This window comes from Crotalus tigris, unplaced genomic scaffold (assembly GCF_016545835.1).
Source record: "Crotalus tigris isolate CLP2741 ecotype Arizona unplaced genomic scaffold, ASM1654583v1 scf7180000017546.9332058, whole genome shotgun sequence".
Taxonomy (NCBI): Eukaryota; Metazoa; Chordata; class Lepidosauria; order Squamata; family Viperidae; genus Crotalus; species Crotalus tigris.
The window spans coordinates 133,020-158,486 of record NW_024096465.1 but is presented as its reverse complement, the minus strand read 5'-3'; the positions used below and the strand labels follow the sequence as shown (position 1 = coordinate 158,486).

The 25,467-nt window shown below is 36.9% G+C and overlaps 1 protein-coding gene across 1 annotated transcript in view; it reads right to left on the bottom strand.

Annotated features, from left to right (window-relative positions):
• Window positions 1–6,269: 6,269 nt before the first annotated feature.
• LOC120304296 (methylated-DNA--protein-cysteine methyltransferase-like) overlaps window positions 6,270–25,467 on the bottom strand; it is a 78,444-nt gene continuing 59,246 nt past the window's right edge. Inside the window, exon 4 of the mRNA XM_039334691.1 lies at window positions 6,270–9,370. Coding sequence (XP_039190625.1) covers window positions 9,239–9,370 — 132 coding nt within the window. The 3' untranslated portion in view covers window positions 6,270–9,238. The remainder of the gene's footprint in view (window positions 9,371–25,467) is intronic.

Sequence of the window (25,467 nt, the reverse complement as noted above, 5' to 3'; positions counted from 1 at the left end):
TTCCACCATGTATACAGCCCCAAATATCTTGTTATCTAAAATAAGATGGAGCTCCCAGGTTTTAGCAACTGGATGTCCTCTAAAGCAAGCATGTTTAACTCATGGCATATGGACTGCATATGGCCTCCAGCACCCAACCTGCAGTGCTCCACAATAGGTTGGGGCATTTATTTATTTAATTAAATAATTTATTTATTTAACTTTTGCACTTGGGATTTGAAAATTAAAGACAAAAGGCACTCATGTAATTACAACTTATTATTATTAGAATCATAGAATCAGAAGGCTGTAAAAGACATTGGAGGTCTTCTAGTCCAAACCCCTTACCCAAAGCAAGAGTCCTTATGCTATCCTGGGCAAATGGTTGTCCAATCTTTTCTTAAAAACCCCCAGTGATGGAACACCCACAACTCCAGGAGGCAAGTTGTTTCGTTGATTAATAGTTCTCTTAATAATTCTTTTTTTCCATGTTGAATCTCCCTCTAACACAGGAGTGTCAAACTTGCAATGTCATGTGTTGTGTCACGACGTATTGTGACTTTTTTTCCATTGCCAGCAATGGGGTGGGCACAGTTTCGCCATGACGCATCCAGCCTGTGGGCCAGCAGTTTGACACCCCTGCTCTAAAATGCTTCACCCATTGCTTCTTGCCTGCTTTCAGCTGCTATAGAGAACAAATCAACTCCCTTTTCACTGTGACAGTCCTTCAAGTATTGGAAGATGGCTATGTTTATCGTATTTATTATTTAAAGATGCCGACCTATAATACAATGTGAGAATGACTTGGAAGATAGGAGAAGAGATGCTGCCTAGGGAACAATCAGATAAAAGGGGGAGAAGCCCAAAACTGATGAGTAGTGAAAAAAACTTAAGAGAGGATCCACCTTAGGTGGTACAAAGAGACGGCAAGCAATTTGTAATTTCAGACTTATGTTAAAGAGGCCTTAAAGCCAAATTGTTACCTTGCCATGTTTTCTGTGGTCTACTTGGGAGGCTGATCTATCCCAAAAAGCTCATGGGACATTTCAAGGAACAAAACACTAAGCTTAAGAAGCCCTATTTCCCCAGAGGTGTGTTCTGTCTATACATCTATATGCATGCATGTAATTTATGGAACTTATAAAGCCACTTGAAAAGACTCTTTTTAAGAGACATGTTAAGATAAAGGACTTTGGCTCCAGTCCTCTGGTGAAATTATGACATCACGGGCAATGCCCTAATTTAGCTTCAAGCATGTCACAAAGGCAAAGTGCAGGCCCTTGATTGTTTTAATAGCAGGAGTTTTCAAAATTTTTCAGGCAGTGGAACTTGCTAGTTGAAAAGAAAAAAAAAATCCTGGCTCCCCTGTTTAAGAAGGAAAATTCCAATAATCGAAAATTGGCAATAAAATGAAAAAAACACCCCCAAAACTGTTTATTGTAAGTGCAAGATTAACACATTCAACATAGAAAAAAAAGTAAAACTTAAAATTTCACACTATCTGGGAGGTAAATGCTTTAACCCAGGAGTGTCAAACTGCTGGTCCGTGGGCTGGTTGCATCATATGGAAGGCGTGCCAACCCCAGCTCTGGCAATGCAAAAAAAAGTCACGATACATCGCGACACATCACGTGGCGAGTTTGACACCCATGCTTTAACCAAAGAAAACATTGTTTAATGATGTGATTCCTGTTCCTTGAATAAAGTTCAGTATATTGAGTCATTGATGTTACTTGTAAACCGAGATCATGTTCTACATTTAGCCTATTTCTGCAATAAGTTCTGTTGTTGTTGCAGCTTTCAAAAGATATGTTGGTACAAATGGTATAAGAATTTCATTGCCTGGCTTCTATTTGCATGATCTTCTTTGAAAAACTCCGTTCAGACATTTTACAGTACCTGATGGAATGTTGTTTGTAAACAGAAATCAATCAAATGTAATTTTAATTTCTTAAAACTTGTGCCACAAGGAGAAACAACACTAGCACACTGAAATTGTTGTTACACTTTCCGATTTCACCCTTTTCTGTACTATATCCAATTGTAGTAGTTTGTAGTCAAAGAGGAAAAATGTTCACATTGACTAAATGAAAAATATGCCTTGGTTGAGGGGTATATATTTTGGATAGTTGTTGATAGCACACATTTTATCTGTTGTGAATGCCTATCTCAAGTCACTTAAGCATCCATCTTCTTTCTACCTGCCTGCCTTTGGAAACATGCTTCTCATGTAAGTTAATTCCAGAGTAGTCCCACTGCAAAAAGGATTTGAGGCACAGCGGTACAACTGAGCACTGCAATCTTAATTTTCATTACTAATTCCCACATAATTCAGTCAGGCTTACTTCTAAGTAGATAAATACAGGATGCCATCTTGGTAGTTAAGCATACCTCTAGGGGATGTGCACATGCTATTACACTGACATTGAAGAACAGGGGGTCAAACTATTCTCCAAAGCACCAGAGGGCAAGAAAAGAAACAATGGTTGGAAACCGATCAAAGAAAGAAGCAACATGGAATTAATGCTTCCTAACAGTGAGGACAATTAACCAGTAGAACAGCTTGCCTCCAGAAATCGTGGGTACTCCATCACTGGAGGTTTTTAAGAGGAAACTGGACAGTCACTTGTCTGAAATGGTATAGGTTCTCCTGCTTGAGCAGGGGGGGCTGAACTAGAAGACCTCCAAGGTCCCTTCCAGCTCTATTCTATTCTATTGTGGAAAGTGAAGAGCAAGGGATCCAAGGAAAACACTTGTGCTGCTGAACAGGTTAAAAATATTGGAGTTTGGGGCAAATAGTGAGCCATGTTTTGTGCGATGACATATGACAAGGGAACAGTAGCTAGCTGCCTCCTTCTCGGAGGGCTTGCAAATATTGGAGATATAGCAAGTAAGAGGAAAAAACAATGTCTAGTTGGGAGTGGTATAATATTTTTCTCTCTTCCCATTTGTTCCACAGAATCTATCCAGGTTCTCACAGAAATCCAGGATTGGGACAATCCCACTGTATAGTACCTCTATAGTATAGGACACAATAGTAGAAACATATCTACTATTTTCTTTGCCTGGTGGTCAGAAAGGCACTCATGAAGCCACTATGTTGCTGGTCTCACTGTAATCAACCTTGTTTGAAAGTACCATGGAGGTGACTAACCTCACTGTGATATGTAACAATGGCAGTGACTGTTGTCAGTTGTTAAAAGTGTATCTCAGTTGTAACAGTTTACATACAATGAAAAATCAGCATAACTTGGGTTGCTGTTTTTCATTTTTAGAAACAGCATATTGTATATAAACCATGTGCTATATATGATCAACGGCTGATTTTTATCAAGCACCAATTAAGGAAGCAACTAAATAGCATTAAACAATAATTTAATGAATTATTTAAAGTTAAAAATAATGATAGTAATTTACTCAAAAATCTGGGTGAAGATTTTGGGTTTTGTGGGGCCTTCAATGAGATTAAAAAAAAAACTTTAAAAGCTGGCTAATCAATCATCAATCAAAAGCCCTGTCAGTAATATGGTGCTCTTGTCAATTTTCACCTTACCACCCAGCTACTATTTTGAAGGTTCTTATCCCATTTCCTGCTCTAATATAGATCTTTGTCGGGCTGACTTGAAGGTGATGGAGCCCAGACCTTTTCCATCTGTCTGCATCTGGTGCCAGTTCGTCCAGAAGACTTTGGACTACTGCCCTTCATTACTTAAAGACACTTTGGTACCTGCAGTTTCTCCAGCTCTTGGCCTCCAGCTTTTAACTGCCACCTACTTATAACTTCACACAGACAAAAGGCTGGTCTGGATCAGCATTCAGCACAGGCCTTGTTTTAAATCTTACTGATTGATAAAGCTGATAAAAAATAAAATTGATGTTAACTTCAACCGCTCAAATTCCAACTTTTAAATCAAAAGCCTTCCAAAAGAAAGGAGACTGTGATGTCAGAATAGCATTAGAACCTGCAAAATAGCAGACAAAAGTTGAAACAATTAAGATGTGAGACATATTTGTTCAGGAGAAAAAAGAGGAAGAGAAAGATGAAGGAACAGAGGTTCCTTGCTATCAAGACCAATATGAAGAGGCAGTGGCTTACCTTTAAGGGCTTTTCTTGTGGTATAAACAAGAATAGCAGCTACAATTCTTCAAACAGAGAAAATCTTACTTTTCCTATGTGCTGTATTCAACATATTTATTTCTTACATCAATATATGCTATTTGGAACAAAAATAACACAGCCTTCTGACAAGTGTAATCTGTGTATCAATTGAATGGATATATCCAGCTCACATATTAATAGAAACAATAGAAATTCCTCTCAGTAATATTTTTCCAGGGTTTGAAACTAGTTATAATGAAGTAGAAAAGAAGAAAAGGAAACATAGATTATTATTGCAATAGGTGGAAGAGGAAGGGTGGTTCAAGCTAAACCTTTTAAAAGTAAAATTTCTATTTACTAAAAATATAACAAGAAATGTATCAAGATAATAATTCAAGGTATTTTACTTTTCTATATGACCCTTATGGTGCAATTATTCATGAAATAGCGTATCAATCTTGTGAATCTCCTATTATGTTAATTTTTAAGCAATATCTTTTTAATAGATTTTATTTTTTTAAGTAAAGAAGGGATATGAGCTCCTAAATTAAATCTTTCACAGAATGTATGTCAAAGGTAAAAAAAGGAATAGCTATTGAAAATGAAAATACGAATTATATTTGGTACTAATATCACAATAACTTAATATCTATCAAAATATTATTTTAGAAAAGTATTGATCTATTATATTTATTGGAATACAGTTTTAATTTACTTTTCAGCTTTTACTATATCCATAATTTTATCATACTGACAGTAATAATCTTTTTGCAGTTCTGAATTAATATTCTTCTTAAATAGGAAATTGCAACAATATCAAGCTGATATGAGGAAAGATTTCATATATTGTTTCTATGAATTAAGTATAATCTTTATAAATCAGATTCCTCATCATTTTTCATCGGATTTCACTGTATTTTGTATAATAAATAGGAAACAAAAAATTCTGATTGGAAGGAAAAAGTGCTTTTGCAATTCTTCATCTTTAAAATGTTTGTTATTTTTAGACTGCTATTTTCCACCGTTACATAGCGCAAGATAGTGACCAAGTGCTTTTAATGTATGTCTTGGAAGTTGCAATGATTGCTACTTTTGAGGATTTTACAAACTCTGAACTGCCAATTTCTTTTATGCTAGGTTCGTACTATAAAATACTGCTATTATTAACTCTCCCCATCCACAATCTTGTATAGCAGAGTAGGTATAAGAAAGCCTTACCAGTGGACCACTTTGTGAGACTGGTGCCTTTATAACATGTTGTAAATTTGATGGAGATTGACTGGATTATACAAAAAAATTTTTTTACCCCACTTGCATTGGATTTTGTGTCTTACACATTAAATACCAGCTGAATACCGGGAGGGAGGAAATGAGCCATTACAAAATTCAGCTTGTTTCATGGTCAAGGGCATCTATTTCATTATAAATGTAGTTCTACCAAAACAAATATTATTTCTGAATCTTTCATTATCTTAGTCTCTGGAAATGGACTAAACCAGCATGTGTTGGTATTAGATGCTGCCGAGCCAGCTGTCGTGCCTGGCTGCACTGTCTCAATGTCAGCAGTTCAAAGCTTGGCTGAATGGGAGGAAACTTGATAGGGCAGGGGAACCCTTTTTCAGGGGGAGGGAGAAAAACCATAGCTTTCTTTCTTATTCCCAGAGGCTTTAAAAAAAAATGTTTTGGATTTTGTTTAAAAAAAGAAACTTTGAATTTATAAGTGTTATTTTCATAAATGATGCAGTGCTGGCCTTATAAATCGGTTGGGCTGAAGGTGATTTGCAAGCAAATTGCATTTTCCTGTTTGCTTGTTTCTTTCTTGGATTTGTGGTAGGAGTCACATCACACAATGCCTAGTTGAACCAAGCTGCTGTTGCTGTGTTCTATGGTAAAAATCTCAGAATATATATCAAGACTTATGACAGGACAGAGGAAAACTCAGAGACAGAAAATGGCTTTTAAATTGGCAAAACAGAGAGGCATGGCTGACCAAATACTAGCTTTGCATGTTGTCCATTCTACTTCTGAATTAATATAATTAATACCATATAATACAATACAGACTATAAATATAATAAATATGTAATGTAATATATAGTCTAGTATGACATAGCACAACACAATTGTGCATGAGGCGGTATGCATTTAGCTCATTCCAAAGTTTACGAAAGCGTTTGAAATACTCAGGTTTTGCAAACTACTCCTCAATTAGATTGGGCTAAGCGTTTAAGTACGGCAAGCACTAAGTCATGCCAGATTAAAGATATTGCACACTTATTAAGACATCATAGAGAGGCACAAGTACTTTCAGCACATGGAAAGAATGCTAAAAGCACACATGAACAGTAAGTGGATTCTTCCCTTTCTATGAAAAATCCCTAGAGGTTCTACTCTCACTACCCCCTTCATTAGTGGTCATGCCAAGATGTAGCCTGGCCATCATTAACAATCTCTGAAATTACAGCAAAGAAAAGCTGTTCTTCGTCTTACTCAGGAACGGTAGTATTTTTCACAATACATATGTGAGATGAAGATAGTAGGCTTGTAATACTACCAGACAGCTAATTCCTGAGGCAGACAGTCTGAAGCACTGCAAATAAGGCAGCTAGGAGATTTCAACTTGGCTGTTCATTTTCAAATTCATTCTTAAACAGCAGGGGAAAAAAAGTAGTGAATGAGTGTCTCCTAAACACATTGTAGAAGACATGAATCTAAATTCTTGTGTGCTACAGTGCCCTCTGTTGGAACACATGCTGACAAAAGGATAAATGGCTTGGCCTACAATAGCAAAACAAATATTGAGATACCAGCTCGTGAAAATGTGTTAGTCAGCCAACAAAATCTTTATCTTCATGCAAATGAATTTTTTATCATTCTTTTAAATGCTTCACCGCTAACCCTCACTAATACTTTTTAGTGACTGCTTAACTAAACTCAAGTTTTCTGAGTTATTTCTTTTAAATTTTCCTACTTGTTTTTCTTCTACTGGGCAACTTTTTTCCACAGAACAACTCATCCTCTAAATAGGGCAATGTGTACAAGACACAGAGCTAAGATGATGCACTTAAATTTTTGTAGCTGGATGAGATACTGATTATGTCCAAATGAATTCAGTGAGAAAGAATGAACTTGACTCGGTCTTTTAGTATCAGAAGAAGGAAAAAGAGGTTATGCTACGACTGAGTTCTTCAAATCCTGACACAGAAGGCATTTCAGCCAAGAGAAGTTCTAAATATTCCACAGAATTCTCATTTATAGAACTCCCTTGAGATACCTCAAAGACAAGGCAAACCACGGAGAAATTCAGGGCAAGGTTTTTTGTCTGACAGATAAAACAAGGGTCTGGCTGATAAATTAGGTTCCAAATCATCTGCAATTTGGTTTTCTTCTTCCCCAAACACCAGTATTTATATTTTCTGGTTTCTTACCATACTGTTTAAGGAAAACGTAGGAAACACAGGAGAAAAAAAAGAAGTATGACCTACTCATTTTTGAGAAGAGCAAAGAAATATTGCAACTGAAAAATCTGCTCCCCCACACCGTTGCCCTTAAAAAAGAAAAAGAATGTTTACAGAAGTTACAGCATCTGTGATTCTCTTTGGCTCATATTCACACATTATGACTCTTCCACTCCACCCCCAAGAAAGAATACACTCTCTGTGTACATATTATAAGGTTATATTTTTATCTTGGGCTTTTGGTGACACACACAAACCACTTGAGTCTTGCTTTCATGGTTTACATTGCCACCAGAAACTCTTGATAAAATACAGTCTTCTATTGTACAATAGGGTATAGTTTATTTTCTCAAGATATTATATACAGTATTTTATTTATATACACAGACAATGTGTACATGCATAACGGGTTTTAGTAAAATAATTCTAACATCTGAATAACACTACATTAATGAAATAACACCACACAATAATTTTTGTTAGCAGCACGCTTTCCCTCAAGAATGTAATAAAAGCATAAAAATCAGTATTTTCATGTTATGATTTATGAATCCCATACAGTAGTGAAAATTTTAGCTTCTTGTGGTTTGTAATATTTTACTCTCAGAGTTCTTTTTAAATAACTAGAAATTTTAGCTTCAATATCCTTTGGCTGAGTGTATTTTTTCCTGGTTTAGCTTTATATGTTTACTATAATGTGTAGTTTTTGATTCTTTTCATAAGGTACCATATGGTATGACATGTTTCATAAGCTACCATATGGTATGACATGTTTCAACATAAGAAAGTGAATCACTGAGCAATGCTGAGCAAAAGACTACACAATGAGACAGAAATATACTTCTAAATGACAGCCAAAAGTATCTATTATCTTTAACTAGGTTACATAATTGTATTAAAACCATGGTGTTAAACTTCTCAACAGAATTTATTTTTCTGCCTACATCAAGCCATGCTTAGAGAGACTAAATATTTTTATTCGCATCTCCTAAACCATCTAGAAAGAAAAAACTGTGAATAGGCAATTCAATAGCCATTTCCTTTTGAATGGCTCTTCGGGTGTGTTTCATTAATAACTGTTTACGTAAAACATCATTTCAACAGTTCAAACATCAAAGAAAACAGGGAAATCTTGGGCAGCCTGCCTGGCAGAGGCACAAGCTTTTCAATCTGGACAAATACAAATCCAGGCAGGAACAGTGGGAGAGGGAGGTCTCTGTGTATGTGTTTGTGTGTAAGCTCCTGCCTTTAATTTTGTTCTCCGAATGCACGCAAAGGCAGCAGATTCCCGGTTGTCCCCTCTGCGAGCCAGATGCTTCCTTAGAGGGGCAGTTCCATCGAACATTTGCCATGTCCCTCCCACTCCCTTATCCTTGCTTTAATGGACATTAAAAATAGAACAAAACAGCACCAGAGATGGGAACAAAATACATGCACAACAGGCTCAGTCCGCTGTATTCATTCTGCTGCAAAATGTAAAAACAAGAAAGGGCATACAAGCTGTATCCCCTAGGACACATTCAGCTTTTTTAATATAGTAGTGCCACCACACATTTCGCTTCGGATGTTGTATTATATTTATATGTCACTCAAATATTTACCATTTCCCTGAATTCTACTGTGTGTTTGGAAAGCTTGTTATAAGCAAAGTATCTTTGCTCATGTGCTGGTTTCACTCTGTAACAGCTGTACCTGAACTGCATCAATACGTTAACTTTTCCTTCTGAAGCTTTTCATGTGACAAAAGCCACTCTTTCAGATGACTTCCTCCCGTGTAGTTGCCAGGCTGTCCACTGCTGCAAATCACTCTGTGGCACGGTATTATAATAGGGACCTTTGAAGGAAAACATCAAGACACAGAAAATAAGGCTTCTGTAAAAATCCTTTCTCTCCACCCCTTTTACTTAGAAATGGCATTCATGCGGTCAACGTTCTTGTCCCTTTCTTAGTATCAGCCTTATCCTGCAGAGTTTGCATGTGTATGTTTCTGTATATTTCTCTCTCTCTCTCTCTGTCTCCCTCCCTCCCTCCCTCCCTCCCTCCGTGTGTGTGTGTGTGTGTGTGTGTGTGTGTGTGTGTGAGAGAGAGAGAGAGAGAGAGAGAGAGAGAGAGAGAGAGAGAGAGAGATGTCATTCAATGACAGAATGCTTATATATGCATCTATCTATACCTATGACCTGATTATTCTTTGTTCTGGTCTCTGCTTTTGGTCCATTCACATGTTTAGTTTTCTAAAAATTACAGAATACAAACAGGGAGATTTGCAAAGAAGAAAAATGAATCTTTCTATTTTTCAGTGTAAAACAATTGAATTAATGTAGGCAAATCATCTAAAAAATAAAATCAAATATAGCAAAACCAGAAATGACTTCCTAGAATTAATGGATACAATGTCATCAGATATAAATAAAACTGCATCTTCAAAGTCTTAAAGTAATCAAATGAGGAAATTGCTATTTTTTGATAAAAATGTACAACTTATTACTAAAATTATCTTCCTATTGGAGGAATTGTTCAGTAGCCAATGTAGCTTTCATGTTTAGAAAAGTGATTTGGATCTGAAAAGAAATAATCCATAAATTATTTCACTTCCAGTTGGTTTATTTGATTAAAAATAGTGTGAATATTACTATTAAAATTACACAGAATAACAACCTCCAAGCACAGTCTGCTTCTCTATCTTTTGAAAGTTATTTGAAGGTATTAATAAGCACATGTCAAAGAAATTTAGAAGACATTCTATTAGCCATATCCAATACTTAGAGGATAAAATAACTTGTTGATCAGTTTGGCAAAATAGAAATTGTCAATTCTCACATTAGATGAAGTAAGGAGAGAGTATATTATAGGTCAGTAATGGAATAGTGACACTGAAATTATTAGTAAAAAATAGTTATTGGAAGGGTTATTCCTCAAGCTAGCCTACTTCACTGGATGACTTTAAATGAGTGAAGATAGTGAAAACTCAAATAGAATGGGAAAGTGGGAAAATAAAAGCATGGGAAAACAATGCTATAATATGTTCAAAGTAAGTAAATAACTTACTTACAAAGTAAGTAAATTACAGATACTAAGGGGATCTGAACTTGTAGGGTTCTTACAGAAAGGCTATTTAAGCTCTTACGATGAATAGCATAATTAAATCAACAACTTTGTGCATGGCAGCAATGAAAATGGCCAATTCCATGCAAGGAATGGTTATGAATATCACTATGCTTTTTATAAATCTAACCTCTGGCTGAATTCAGAGAGCAAGGCAAATTAAGAACCATGGTGGTACAGTGGTTAGAATGCAATATTGGAGGCTAATTCTGTTCACAACCAGAAGTCCGATCCTGAATGAGTCAAAGTTGACATGGCTTTCCATCTTTTGAGGTTGGTAAAATGAGGACTCAGATTGTTGAGGGACATATGCTTACATTGCAAACCACTCAGAGAAGCTGTAAAGCATTGTGGAGCAATATATAAGTCTCAGTGCTATTGCTAAGCGCTAAATTTCTGGTTGCATCATTTCACTAAAATGTATGAAAGTAGCAACAAATGTTTTTTTTTTCCACAACGTTTGTTATCAAAGAGAGGATGGAAAGTGTAATGCTTTACAATTTAGGAAATCTGAACATAATACACAATTTTTAAAATTACAATATATTCCATGAAGAAAATAGATAAATTATTTCTTTCCTTCTTTTAGAATATTAGAACTTGGGGTCATAGCTAATAAAATTGACTGATAGTGTATTCAGGGCAAATGAAAGAATTGCATAGATAAACAAGGAATGTTTAATTAAGGAATTTAATTAAAATTTGTTTATGATCATTGGTTTAGATGACAATAATAGGAGTATCAATCACTGGGTGATAGTCATGGTATTTAGAGATCTGAAGAGCCTAAGAACCAAAGGTCTCTATGATCTTACTGAACTTCTGAGTTAAACTTGTACAAACATATGGATGGATGCATACTCAAAAGATTACTTTTCTTTTTTCTATAAGATATTTTGGCTTTGTCACTGGATTTTAATGTATGTCTTTTATTTATTTTACAAGGAAGAGAGGGAGGGAGGGAGGGAGGAAGGAAGGAAGGAAGGAAGGAAGGAAGGAAGGAAGGAAGGAAGGAAGGAAAGAGATTGCAGGCTTTCTCGATTTTGCTTACATTTTAGTTTATGAGGGCTAAGGTAAGATATGTCAGGTCATCTGCTAACGGGTTATTTACTTCCTTTTTCCATATTCTTTACCATGTGGTTAATATCCCAGATTCAAACTAAAATATTTAAAAGGAATAGTTGGATTTTGACTCCAAACATCTCAGTAATTTTAAAGAATCTATAAAGTTAAACATTGGGAAAGGAAATACTCGTGTTTACTCCTTTATAATATGTCACATCAGAAATCAAATATTTAACATGCAAAACTGAACCATAGTGGCTATTAAGAAATGCAGTACTAAATCAGACAAGAGGGTGATTTGTTCCAAAAAGTTATGATTAAGCTTGAAAGTAGGATATGAGTACAATAGCCAGTTCAGGCTTGAGCTCCCCAGTGGCTGTTAGCAAGAGAGATGCTGCCTTTGATATTGGAGAAATTACATAGGCCTCATGATTAACCTAACATATAGTACAGAACAGATATAACAGATAACACCTAATATGACATATAGCATGGAATAACAATTTTATCTCAGTCATAGACCAGCATAATCTTCATGATTAGTAGCTTTATTCTCCATGGATCAGTTTAATCCTTTTAAAAAAGTGTCAGTGGCCATCAATGCTTGGCAGTAGCAAATTCCAAGCTTTACTACACACCACATGAAGAAGCATTTCTTTTTATCCATCCAGAAATTTCCACCCTTACATAGTATAATGAAAAATGTAAAAACCTTTTTTTCCTATTGATATTCTTCACAACATGCCTAAATTAGTAGGAGTCTACCATATCCCACCCATCTCCCCCTTCTGCAGTACACTAAAAAGTAGCATAGTCAATTGCTGGAACATTGTGCTTTTCCCCAGCATCATGAATAAATTCTTATTTTAGAAGAAAAGTGCTTGAAAATGGAGGGAACAGTTCTTGAATTAGCCCATTTTGGGGGAAAATACAAACTCTTTTGAAACAACACAACCTATTTTGCACACACTTACATTTACCTATTTTCTGATCAAATAAATTATAATAAATCCACATACAGATTTTCTTCAGGCTCTTGATCATATACTTACTCTTTTATTACTCTTTTCCAAATCTAAAATATAATTTTTAAAATGATCTCATATTTTCCAAGTGTTGTTATGATACATTTTTAAACAGAAAGATTATGATATTGTCTGTATTATTTTTAGTGTTTTGAGGGATAACCCTAAAAGGAATTTGCAAAGCCAAAGGACCTTTTCTGTCAATCACCATCATCAGAACATATTTAAAATTAAAATATTCTGACCCAAAGTCTATCAGTGCATTTACTTTGATTGGCGCTCATCTCGGCTGCTTACTTTTAAAAAGGTCATATTTATATTGCACAACATTTCCAAAATTCATCTAATTCCCAGACCAATTTTTTAGATGTTGTACCACAATGGCTAGTTTAGAAACCAATTGTAGCAACATATTAAGGCAATTCCTTAAGAAAACAGAATCTGACAGACTGATATGGACATATAGAGAAGGTCCAATTCATTGTGAAGTATCTGGAGTGATGAGGACCAAGCAAAGTTTCTTCACTGATTATTCCTGGGCTACAATTAAATCCTTTCTCCTGAATCTATGGATGGCCTCAACCATCCTTGCTTTTAGGAAGCAAGTAAAAGTGGTACTAATTTTTAATTGCAGCTATCTATCATAGCTGTTAGAGCTATATTGCAATACACTGTATTCTGTTGTATTGGGTTGTGTGGTTTACTTCCTAGAGTCTGTATGGATTTGAGTAACCTGAAAATGCTTTCTATAAATACCTTTTTAAAAGACAAATCTCAGATGCCAACTGGTTTGATGATAAATATTATGAATGAAAGCGAATATACGTGTCCCAGGATAATGTTGTAGAATCCAATCTAGGTGGTCACCGGGACCAGAGGTTTTTCTTCTGAGCTTTCAGACTCCTGCTGGAGGCCATCTTCAGGGAACATCTCTTCAGAATAGTGGTTCTCAACCTGTGGGTCGGGACCCCATTTGGGGTCGAATGACCATTTCACGGGGGTCGCCAAACAACGCAGTCTGCCATTTTTTCCCCCTTTTCCTTAGCTGTGCTACTCCCTTTTATTCTATTGGGTTTTGAAAGCCAATAGAATAGACTCTCTTGAATAGAGTCTAATTCTATTGGCTTTCAAAAGCCAGTAGGAATTGTCCAGGCTATCTCTGCCCTGCTGACCCCACCAAAAGTCCCATTCTGCAAACGGTGCTGGACCAGTTGAGTAGTCCTCGACTTACAACCGGTTGAGTAGTCCTCGACTTACAACTGGTTGGGGGTCGCGGCATTAAAAAGGTTGAGAACCACTGCTCCAGAAGAAGCTAGCTAGAGAGCAGTTCTCTGAGGATGGGCCCCAGCATGAGTTCAGAAGACAAAAACCTCTGACCCTGTGACCCACCCAGATTGGATGTTGAGATAAACATTATTTTTGTCATTACTAGTTGCTTCTTTTTTTTCAGGCACTTTTTCCAAAAGTATTAATTTAGATTAGATTCTGCCCTGTGCTCTTATAAGACTGTCTAATATAAATAATTATCTCAATTTCTTTCAAAATCCTTAACTTTTTTTAAAACACATTGTTGAACTTCCTTCTCATTTGATTCTAAAAGGATCCCTACATTGATCATATGAATAGCAGCCGTTAGGTGCACAAGGATAACTTGGCCCACCCCCTTAAAAGATTGGTGCCCTCCCTGTCACACCAAAAGAGTGGCAGGAAGTCAACAGTTAGCAATTTGTTCTTCTACTAATTGTTGCTAGACAGATCTGGCATCATCTGGCTGTCTATACTATACTATACTATACTATACTATACTATACTATACTATACTATACTATACTATACTATACTATACTATACTATACTATACTATCTGTTACTATTATTGATAAAAATATTGTTGTCCATATAATGAGGTATGATACAGATCTCAGACTCTTCTTGACTTCTCAATTATTTTTGAGTGGGGTAGTAATTTTCATATAAAAAATTGAACTGAGCTAGGGAAAACAAAGCAGCTACTGTAAGAAACTCTTGTAGGAAAGCTACCAGTACATTTACTGAGTATCTGAAATGGTACTGCACACTACCATGTTTGAAGGTATCAGTTTGCTGCCATCACAAGAAGTTTAATTTTGCAATGAATAAAACACTGGATAAATGCCAAGTGCCAGGGAAAACCTTTTTTTGAAAAAGCTACATGATTTTGCCAATTATTTTTTGCATTGAAAGTTTGGGATAGCCAGCCCCAGTAATCATATATATATTTATAGCAACTTCTGAATGTCTTTGCAATGATTTTTCAGCATTAGAAGGTTCAACAGGTATATTATATCTCAGTCAGTACAACTACTTTTCAAATTAGGTAACTGTGTAAATGTTCATAACTCTCATAACTTGTTTGTAGATTTGTTAATGATTCTTCCTGACTCTAAATGAGTTTTGTCTTATATGGTTGAATTCTATCATTTGGAAGATTGTTGCACAAACTTTTCTAATGAATCTATCTCTCCTGAAAATATTGTTCCTGATTTTCAGAGTGAAAACTTTGTCTTTTAAATGAAGGTATACACAGTGAAATAAAGAGTAGTTGAGAGTAACTAATAAAAAGTAGAATAAGGGACATTATGTACATACTATAGAATGCTATATGAGATTCATGTATGTATGTTTTCTGACACAGGCATTTTTATAGGAGCTACAAAACATTATAGCACACTTCACAAGTTATAATACTGTAATAACATTCATCATAAAAAAAAGAAAAAAGAAAGGAAAAAAAAGAAAGAGGGAAACAACAGTCATGTTTGGGGACATACAATAAAAACCTTCCTTTATATTGCATTGTAATTGGCACCTCAAAATGAGTACAGAGTAATATTTCTGAATGGATTTTGGCTGTGTTTTTAATGCTCTTTTTATTTTCTTTGTTTTCCTCTTATTTTATATATTTTACTATGTTGTTCATTATCTTGGTTGATCTGCATGGATGGAAAGCTAGAATATAAATCAAAGAAATAAATAATAGTAACATTTATCATATATCAATTGTTTTATTATTCATGAAGCAAGGCTTCTTCCTTCAGTTCCAATAGGTTGAGTATTCTTATTTTATTTTCTCAATGCCTAGTTTATTTTTGTATAGGTCACAAACACACCAATTTGCAGTGTATGCACATTTTTTTCTTATAAATTCCTGGTCAAATTGGCTGGACAGAAAGTACCAGGGGATCCAGAATATTGTTCTATAAATTTCAAATAATTTTAAATACTATCATTTTCAAGAATAATTATAAAAAATATTTTTTTATTTAACAACAACTAAATGTTGAGATATGCATATAGCTAAGCATTGGAGAGAACACCGCTGTAAACTTTTCAGTTTACAGAGATTTTCAGAGAAAAGGGGCAACTGGAATTGCATTCATGTATTGCAAGCTTCCCAATTCTAGTAGTTTTTTTTAAAAAAAAAACTTTTATTGATAAATAAAGCCGTAATCCTAGAGATTTGGATACTGAAATTAGAATCCCCATTTTATAAAAAAAAAAAGGAAGGAGGGATGATCTTAGTAATTACAGACCCATTAGCTTATTTGATAAGGCTTTATCAACAAAGTATGAAGATGATGTGTATAGTATGTATATTTTTATAGGAGTTATAGAACATTATAGAATATTATAATGTGCTATAACATTATAGCACATTATACATATGTTCATACTATGTATATAGTATGAAAATGATGTGGTTATTCTCTACAGGACTCTGACAGCCCTGAGGACACTTAGCAATTCTGTGTGGGGACAAATGGCAAGTGAGAGAAACTATGCCAGAGTTTTCCAACCTTGACAAACTGAAGATGAGTGGACTCCCAGAATGCATATGAGGGCAATCTAGCTGCGACATTTGTTATCCCGTTGATTTCCAGGGTTGATTTGTCTGATCTGTCTGGCTAGGCAGGTGTCCCCTTCCTCCCTCATTGCTCCATATGCATCCCTCCCAAAGGTGTGCACTCGGTGGAAGAACCATCCCAGATAGAGGCATGTACGGATCTTTAGCCAAAGGTATATGATAGCTGCACTCCCCTGCAATGGTTATGGAATTCTGGAAGATGAATTCTGTATACCTGGAAGTTGCTAAGGTTGCAAAACCCTGGACTATGGGAACCATTTAGAGATGGGGAGGAAGAGGAGGAAGAACAGAAATACAGGGGATGCATGAAAAGACAACTAAGCAGATGGGAAGGACAATTTCAAGCAGTTCGTGCCTTAATGGGCATGTTATAGGTCTGCTTGAGAAGTTTCAGGATTATGTTTTAGCCTGATCATTAACAAAGAAGCCATTTTGAAATCTGTATGATTTTTCTTGAGTTTGCTGGCTACAATGGGGCTTATAGGAAATAAACAAAAAAGTAAAATATTGACTTTTACAGGGAGACTAAAGGATAAAATATAATGTTTAAAGCTGTAAATGTTCTCAGGTAGACCTCTAGAACTTGCTCAGGTGGCAAAGATGATGAGCATCTAACTGAGCAAAATGGCATGTTTTAAGTATTTGAGATGGTTTTTCATTCCACTATAGGAAGGCACATGCAACATGCCTTGCAGAATACATCTGCCATTCTTAAATTTCTAAAAAGATGAAAATTACGTCCCTGATGCTTTTGTTTCAAGCAAAGGACTGTCACTAATGCTCAATTAAGAACTTTTTGTGATTGTAATTCATTAGAATGGATTCAGTCCAAAATTTTAAAATGAACTTTACAGGTCTCACACTGTATTACAAATGGTATCTTGCATCTTGAGGCTGGTCTTGTACAAATATAGATTAGAAAATGAAAAATTATATTTAACAATTGGTTACGGCTCTTCTATTTCCTTGTTAGACTAACTTCTTTAAGCTTAATTGATAGCTTCCATTCTGTATGGAAGAGTCATAGAAAATGAAACAAATATCTTTAAATCTAATTTGAGATATAAAAAGGCTTGTAATTTGTTGAAAAAATGAATATAAAATATAGAGCAATAGGCTGATATAGGTATGATAACCATTTTTTTTGTTTTCTGATAAATGATAGTATGTAGTAGCAATGGTATTATGCCTCACTTAATGCAGTTTATGCTCTCTTTACTGTAATAATGGAGGGGAGCTAAAAAAAGACTCCATATTTGCAGTAACTATTTCCATCAACAATAAAGTAACAAACAGTCAAGAAATATGCTGCAGACTACCACTTGGTAGAGCTAATATGAAGGCCTTGGAAAAGATATTTAAATGCCATAATATTTGTTAGACATTCCGTGTTTTCCCCAAAATAAGATCCAACCAGAAAATAAGCCCTAGCATGATTTTTCAGGATGCTCATAATATAAATCCTACCCCAAAATAAGCCCCAGTTAGGATAATCAGCCAGATGTTGCAACACATGGAGACAGATTGAATTATAAAATAATAATATTAATATATAATTAAATATAAATAAATAATAATATTGACATTAATACTTAAAATAAATGATAATATGAATTATAGTTAAGTATTTGTACATATCGTACCCAAGCGGGTGCCTTTGAATGAGAGGTAAAGATACCACATGTAAACTGATGAACTCAAGACGCCATCGGTGCGTGCCCAGGAGGCAGCGAGCGCTCAGGGGCCGATGGTGTCTGGCAGCAGCCGTAGCATGCACAGCACAGTTGAGTGGGAGTGCTGCTGCTACCGGGCCAGCCCTCTCTGTCCCACCATCTGTTTGCCCATGGACACAATGGGGCAGGTGGCTGTACATTGCATCCGGCAGGCTGGTGCCACCGTGACAAGGTGAGGCGAGGCAGGTGGAGGTGCCACATGCTCTGCACCCATGTAACTTGGGGCCCTGCAGCCGGGCTACCCTTGCCCACCACATGCCTTGCCTCATAGCGGCAGCATCAGTAGCCCCATACAGCAGGAGCCTGTGTGGCCACCTCCCTATTCTGTCCTACCTTCTGCTTGCCCACAGCCGCAATGGGGCAGATGGCTGTATGGCAGGCTGGTGCTGCTGCCACGAGGTGAAGCAGACAAGGCAGGTGGTGGAGTAGGAGTGGCCTGGTGTGGGGCCCCAAGGTGTGCAGGTGGGGGGGTGTATGGAGCATCGGCCCACCTAACATGCCACTCGGTGACCTGCCTCATTCTGGTTGTGGGAAACAAATGGGATGGAGTGGGCAGGTGGCTATATGGGCTCCTGCTGGATGGGGCTGCTGCTGCTAGTGCTACCACCATGAGGCAAGGCAGGTGGAGAGTGGGGGTGGCCTGACTGGTGGGCCCTGAGGTGCATGGGTGCAGTGTGTGGGGCAGCTCCAACCCCTCGCCACCTGCACTGTGCAGGCTTTTCATCCCGAGAATGCACCAGCCAAGGGCCTGCCAGATACCTTTGGCCCCGCATGCTTGCCACCTCCTGTACATGAAAAAAGAGAGCAATAACATCTGAAAATAAACCATAATGGGTCTTTTGGAGCAAAATTAAATATAAGATCCGGTCTTATTTTCGGGGAAATATGGGTAACTTAGAATTTGAAGAAGCAGGATAAGAACAGCATTGATGTTTACTGTTAGAGAAAACCCCTGACAACACTATGACAGCCATGAAAATAAACCAATGAATCATTGAACAAATCAACCCAGAATCCTCACTCAAAGTACAAATCACTCAGATTATCCTTTTTCTGATATATTATGCAACACTCTCTGAAAAAGGCTTTAATGCTGGGAAAGGCAGAAGAAAAAAGAAAAAGAAAATGAACAGCAGCAAATTGGATGGACTTAGTTACCGCAGTACATTCTTGGAAGATCTGAAAGAAAAGGGTAGGGATGGATCGTCATGGAGAAAATTTATCTATGGGGTTGCTAGGAATTGAAAATGAACTAATGGTAGATAATCAATCAATATCCTTGTGAAGATAGGAAGTTGACTCCACAAATCATATTTTCTTAAAATGTCATGAAATAGGGGTATTTGTGGTATCTCCCCTTTCCTTTATTATCAAGGTGACCAGATTTTTCTTATTTGTATATACAGGTAGTCCTCAACATACGACCACAATTGAGCCCAATTTTCTGTTGTTAAGTGAGACATTTGTTAAGTGAATTTTTCCTCATTTTATGACTTTTCTTGCCACAGTTATTAAGTGAATCACTGCAGTTGATAAGTTAGTAACCCAGTTGTTAAGAGAATCTGGCTTCCCCATTGACTTTGCTTGTCAGAAGGTCAGAAAAGGGGATCACATGACTTTGGGACACAGCAACGCACATAAATATGAACCCGTTGCCAAGCATCTGAATTTTGATCACATGACCATGGGGATGCTGCAAAGGTCATAAATGTGAAAAACTGTCATAGGTAACATTTTTCAGTGCCATTGTAATTTTGAATGGTCACTAAAGGAACTGCTGTAAGTCGAGGACTATCTGTATTATTATTATTGGAACTATAATTCCTCAATGTCTTACAAAGTGCCTGCTTTTGGGTAGCAACTGATCAAGCAGAATTCCACCGTTTAATTTTACTTTCCTCACATATTCTAACTATTCCATATTTTGGTAAGCTCTGAAATAATATTAGATAAATAAATTATTGCTAAAATTTGTAGTATTTGTGTCTGATAGGTTCACAAGCTCTGTTAGTTGGTTAAAGCTATAATGTTTATACTTCTATGTTAGTAATGCTAACCCTTAGTTATTTGTTATATTTTATTGTTTAAAATTGATTTTGCTTTGCAGATTATCTCTAGTCACTTAGAATTTTTTTTAAAAAAATAGGTTTTATATAATTTTTTTACATTTTATGTTGTATTTTGCTACACCATAGCTTTTGTGTTCTTATCATTAATACTAACTAAAATTACTATATATAGATTTTAGTGCTATAGTATTTTATTATTTTGAGTTTGCAATTTTAACTATTAAGTTGTTCCTTATATTGTATTTTACATTCTAGGCCAGGGTCCCCAACCATTGCAGCTTGATGGCCCAGCTTGGGGGGGGGGAGAGGGGAACCAGGGCAAGTGAGTGACAGGCTGACATGCAGGTCGACTAACACTGCAAGTTGAGCTGTATGCACATGCATGTCTGCCCACCACTTGTGGAAGTTGAGCTGCACACATGCATGCACCGGCCCACTGTTTTTGTGTCTGGCTGTGAATAGACCGTGGCCCCATAGTGGGCCATGGCCCAGGAGTTGAGGATCCCTGTTCTAGGCTGTTACAACTGGAATTGTCACTCTCATATTTCTATATTATTCTTATGTTGATTAATAACAAAAAAAAGATTAATTAATATTCCAAGTTTGATAGATTAGCATTTTAAATCACATATATCCAATGTTTAGGACCATCACATTTTAAAAGGAAGATAGTAAAGCTAGATTATTTTATGGGAAGAAAATTTACATAGGAAAGTACTCAGAAGAATGTGAGACTATAACTTTCCACTAAATCACAGAAAGCTATCTTTAAAACAAACAAACAAACAAACAAAAACACTATTTTTAAAAGTTTTGACGAAGACATCTTTCAAGTTTGCAACTCAGATGCTCTTTTTTATTATGACAAGGATGAAGACTGTTTTTGCAATACAGTTCACATATATTTTAAACACTATTTTCTTGTCTATGTATTTGTCCATCAAGAGGATATTGAAACAATCAAGACAGCAGCTTGATCAAAGCCCTACCCTGTATTTACATGCATTATGCCTATGGGATGCAGGTAAAAGAGAGACTTAGATTGTGTGGTTACAGTGTTAACTTTTTTGACGCACCCATCTCCCTGGTTTCCCTGCTTATTCCCCAGACATTATAATAGATGGCATATTTACAATATTACATCAGTGAAAGAGGTGGGAAAGTATTGGTGCCATTATTTGGTGGTTTGTCACTGAATTTCAATGGCACAATCTTTCAGTGCATCTGGGTGCAGTTACAAAAAAGGGGCAGAGGGACAAAGACAACCTGTGATATGTCCACCTACATGTGGAGAAAGTTTCATTTGTACTTGTGCTGTATGTGGGAGGAATCTTGCACCAGACATGGACTATAAAAAAATGAATGAATCCTTGTGTGCCACAGAGATTTTTTAAAAATGCACTACATTATGTTTGCAATATAAGAGTATTGATCACCATCTCATTTCGTTTTAATTGCGGTGACAATATTTAGCCAACTTAAAAAAGAAATTAAATTAAATGCACTAAAATTTTATTAGAGCACTGAGGTTACTTCAGAGGAAAAACAGTGCCAGCAGCCTCTGCTTTAGAGCTTCAGTTGCATTTAATGCATTTTTATCAATAACTCAGCAGTTCATATTACTACAACTCCATTGAAATTTTCATGCTGGGAAATCTAATTCTTCCAGTACATGAATCCATCACTTACATGCCTCTTTCTCAAATGCTACACAACTTCCAACCCCCTAGATTTGTCTCTAAAACAAAAACATGAAGGGGTCTTTCGATCAATAATGGAATCCCTCTGATTCTGGTACCAGCTGAATATTTTCTTCAACTTTGTTTTTGTTCTTCTGGGTTAGAGTCCCACAAGGGAAAGGGTTTGTTTTCACTTGCAGCCTCATCAATACCTAAATCCTGGTGAACAAGTGACACTGGAAAGCTGTAATCAATAGCTCCCTCTGCGTTTTTTCTTCTGGTCAAATGGTTCAGCACTACTGACAGGCCTGACACTTAGAACATGATGCTAAATCTTTATCAACAGCCAGCTAGGTGACTGGCAGAACTACACTCAGGGTGGTCATTAATGCTCATGGCAATCTGTGAATAAACTAACTCCCCAATAATGTGTTTGTTTACAAAAAGGTGAGAAAAAAACTCCCTGCACACTGTATTGATTGCTTTTGAACTGCATTTAGCAATTTCAGTCTGAGGATGGGAACAAAATGTTGTACAACGCTGATGCTCTGCTTGTTAGGGGTTTTCAATCTGATACAGAGAAAAATTGACCATCCTATTATACTGGCTGATAAACTGGATAGTTACAGAAAGCTGCCAAACTGTCAGAAACAGATCAGTGAGGCCATAATAGAAACAGCTGAAACATCAAGTCATAACACACAACAGAAATTGCACTTAGCAAAAAATAATGTTTTGTCTTGCTCATGTTCTATTGCTTTTCCTGCCCCTGTTCTCTAATACAAACGAATACTGTAATATGAACCAGCATGATTTCCAGTTTATGGCTAGTCACCTAAGGAATTAATGCACAAGTAGGTTTATGTGCCTAGCACATTCCAAATCAATGCTTCACAATCTTCCCCTAACTGCACAATTACTCCATTCAGCCTTGAATGGTTGAAACATTTTGAGTGAACAACACACTTCACTTATACTAGATCAATCTTTGTGTCAAGTTTTAGCTTGAATGATAACAGAAGTATGTAAAATTGGGGAGGGAAGGAAATTACATAGAGCACCTTTACCAGTAGACTGTTAGAAATACCTCACAGACATGTCGTTTATGATGATCTTGGTCTAATCAGCCCAACATTTCCCAATCCCCAAGGGTCCCTATGATTTCTTTTTGATCCTCCTATACTATTCTAATGAGATTTTTAATTGAACTTTATGGGTTCTCTTTGATGACAGCAGCCCTCAACATTAATCTAAACTGCTGTAAACTATTTGAAGGGGTTTTTTTCTGCAAAAAGATGAGCCATCTCCACCATGTCCTTGGCATAATTTAAAGCAAAGATGTTGCATTTCTTAGCTGCTGCCGGCACTTTTTCTACGTTCTCATAAAGTTGAAGGTCAGTGTATGAATTATGTGAATTAACCCAACTACAAAAGGAGACCTGTAGAATGTACACTCCAGAAATTAAGTAGGCAGGATCTGCGGAATAAAGCTCCATGAAGCTTTTATTTTAGGAAAGCATATTAGGCATGGTTGAACTGAAGAAGTTTTTTAAAAAAATAATATTGATAATTCAGAATCTCAGTAAAACACAATTTTAATTATTTAGCAAATTAAATCATACTTGGGTAACATTGGGAAAACTTATAAATACAGCCATTTGATATATGTACATTTTTTAAAATGTAGCTAGATGCTGTATAAAAAGCCATGTATAGATTTGTTGAAAATAACTGTTCAAGATTAATGAACTGATTCAGCAATTTTCTGTGAGTGATGGGGCTTTAGTGAATAGAGATATCTGACATAGCATTCCTTTAACTACACATACCGAGGACATAAAGAAGCATCAACTCTAAAACATCAACTCAATGAATAGCTTCATACAGTACATGCCCCCACTTAATGAAAATAATTGTATTAATATTTTAAAAGCTGTTTCTGGAAGAGATGTTAAAGTCCACCACAAATCCACTCTAAGAGGTGCAAATATTTCTACTAATTTTCCTTTTTATGAAAAGCAAGCTTATGATAAGTTTAGTTAAGGGACTGTCAGCTCTATAACCATGCTTTGGAGAAATCATGTGTTTAATATGGATTAGATTCAACGCTTGCTCCTGCCAATCTAGCAAAGCAGGAAAAGGGACATATGCTATTCCAGTGGACTCCCAATTTTCTGGAGCAGATTTTTTTGAGCCATAGAACTCAAGGAGAAAAGATAATTAGTAAAATTCCCCACCCTTATAGCCACCACCATTCCACTATTTCTCTAGGTGTCAACTGTACAACGAACCTGGCTGCAACCATCTTGCCATTCTAGGTTGCCACATGAATGGGATGGGGTACAGAGGATCTTTGCTAGTCTAAACAATTATGTGTCCCGTGGAAACCAAGGTCATTCAATCGATTATGTTAGGGGGTTATGTTAGGGCTTTTATGGAGAACAGCAAAGACTCAGGGAAGGTTTCAAGATGGAGAAGAAAGGTCGCAGAGGGGTTTCGGCTGTCAGAGCATAGGCAGCTGCTCCGGCTACTGAAGAAGTACTACTGGTGGGGGCTCAGCTGAAGACCCAGGTAATCCAACCTGGGAAGTTGGTACCGCAGGAAGGAACTACGCTCCTGGTGGATTTTTCTCAGGCAGAGGCAGCCCCTCAGTGCAGAAGCATGCAGAAGACTGCTGAAGAGGACTTTTATTGATTCTATCCCATGGTCCTTCATCCACAGCACAAAAGAAGGGGAAGGGATCGACTGAATGGAACCACTCTGTGGAGTGGAAGTACCAGACAGCAGTCCACAGTCCCTCAGTTAAACAGCTGAAGGAGAAATTCGACCGACTGAAAGTCAAAGAGGTGGTTCCTACCACACAGTGCGTGTGCTTTATGCAGAGGAAAGCAAAAACCTACCCGTCACTTCCACCACCTTGCCAGAGCCCCAGTCCCATTGCTGAAGGTCGTGCTGTGTCTCCCATTCCCCAGTCAGCAGTGATGTCAAGCCTCGGGTTCCAACCAAGGTCTCAGCAGCAGCATCAGGCTGCGATCCCAGGGGTCCATCAGAGAGGATTCCGGAGAGTGGTACGGCCACAGCTCTAGGATCAACAAGCTGCCCAGCAACCAATATACTTGGCCCCACAGCCTATGGAGCCACCTCTTATCAAGCCCACGTTCGATGGGGATCCTGAGAAGCTACCTTTCTTCTTAAATCAAGTGTGGGCCCACCTTGATTGATACCCTTGTGCGTGCCTCGATGATGCCATGGTGAACGCAGTGGCGACCAACTTAGAGAGAGAAGCGGTTCCTGAGTTGCTAGATGTGAACTTATTCATAGAGCAATTGAGAGCATGATTTGAAGATGAATCCC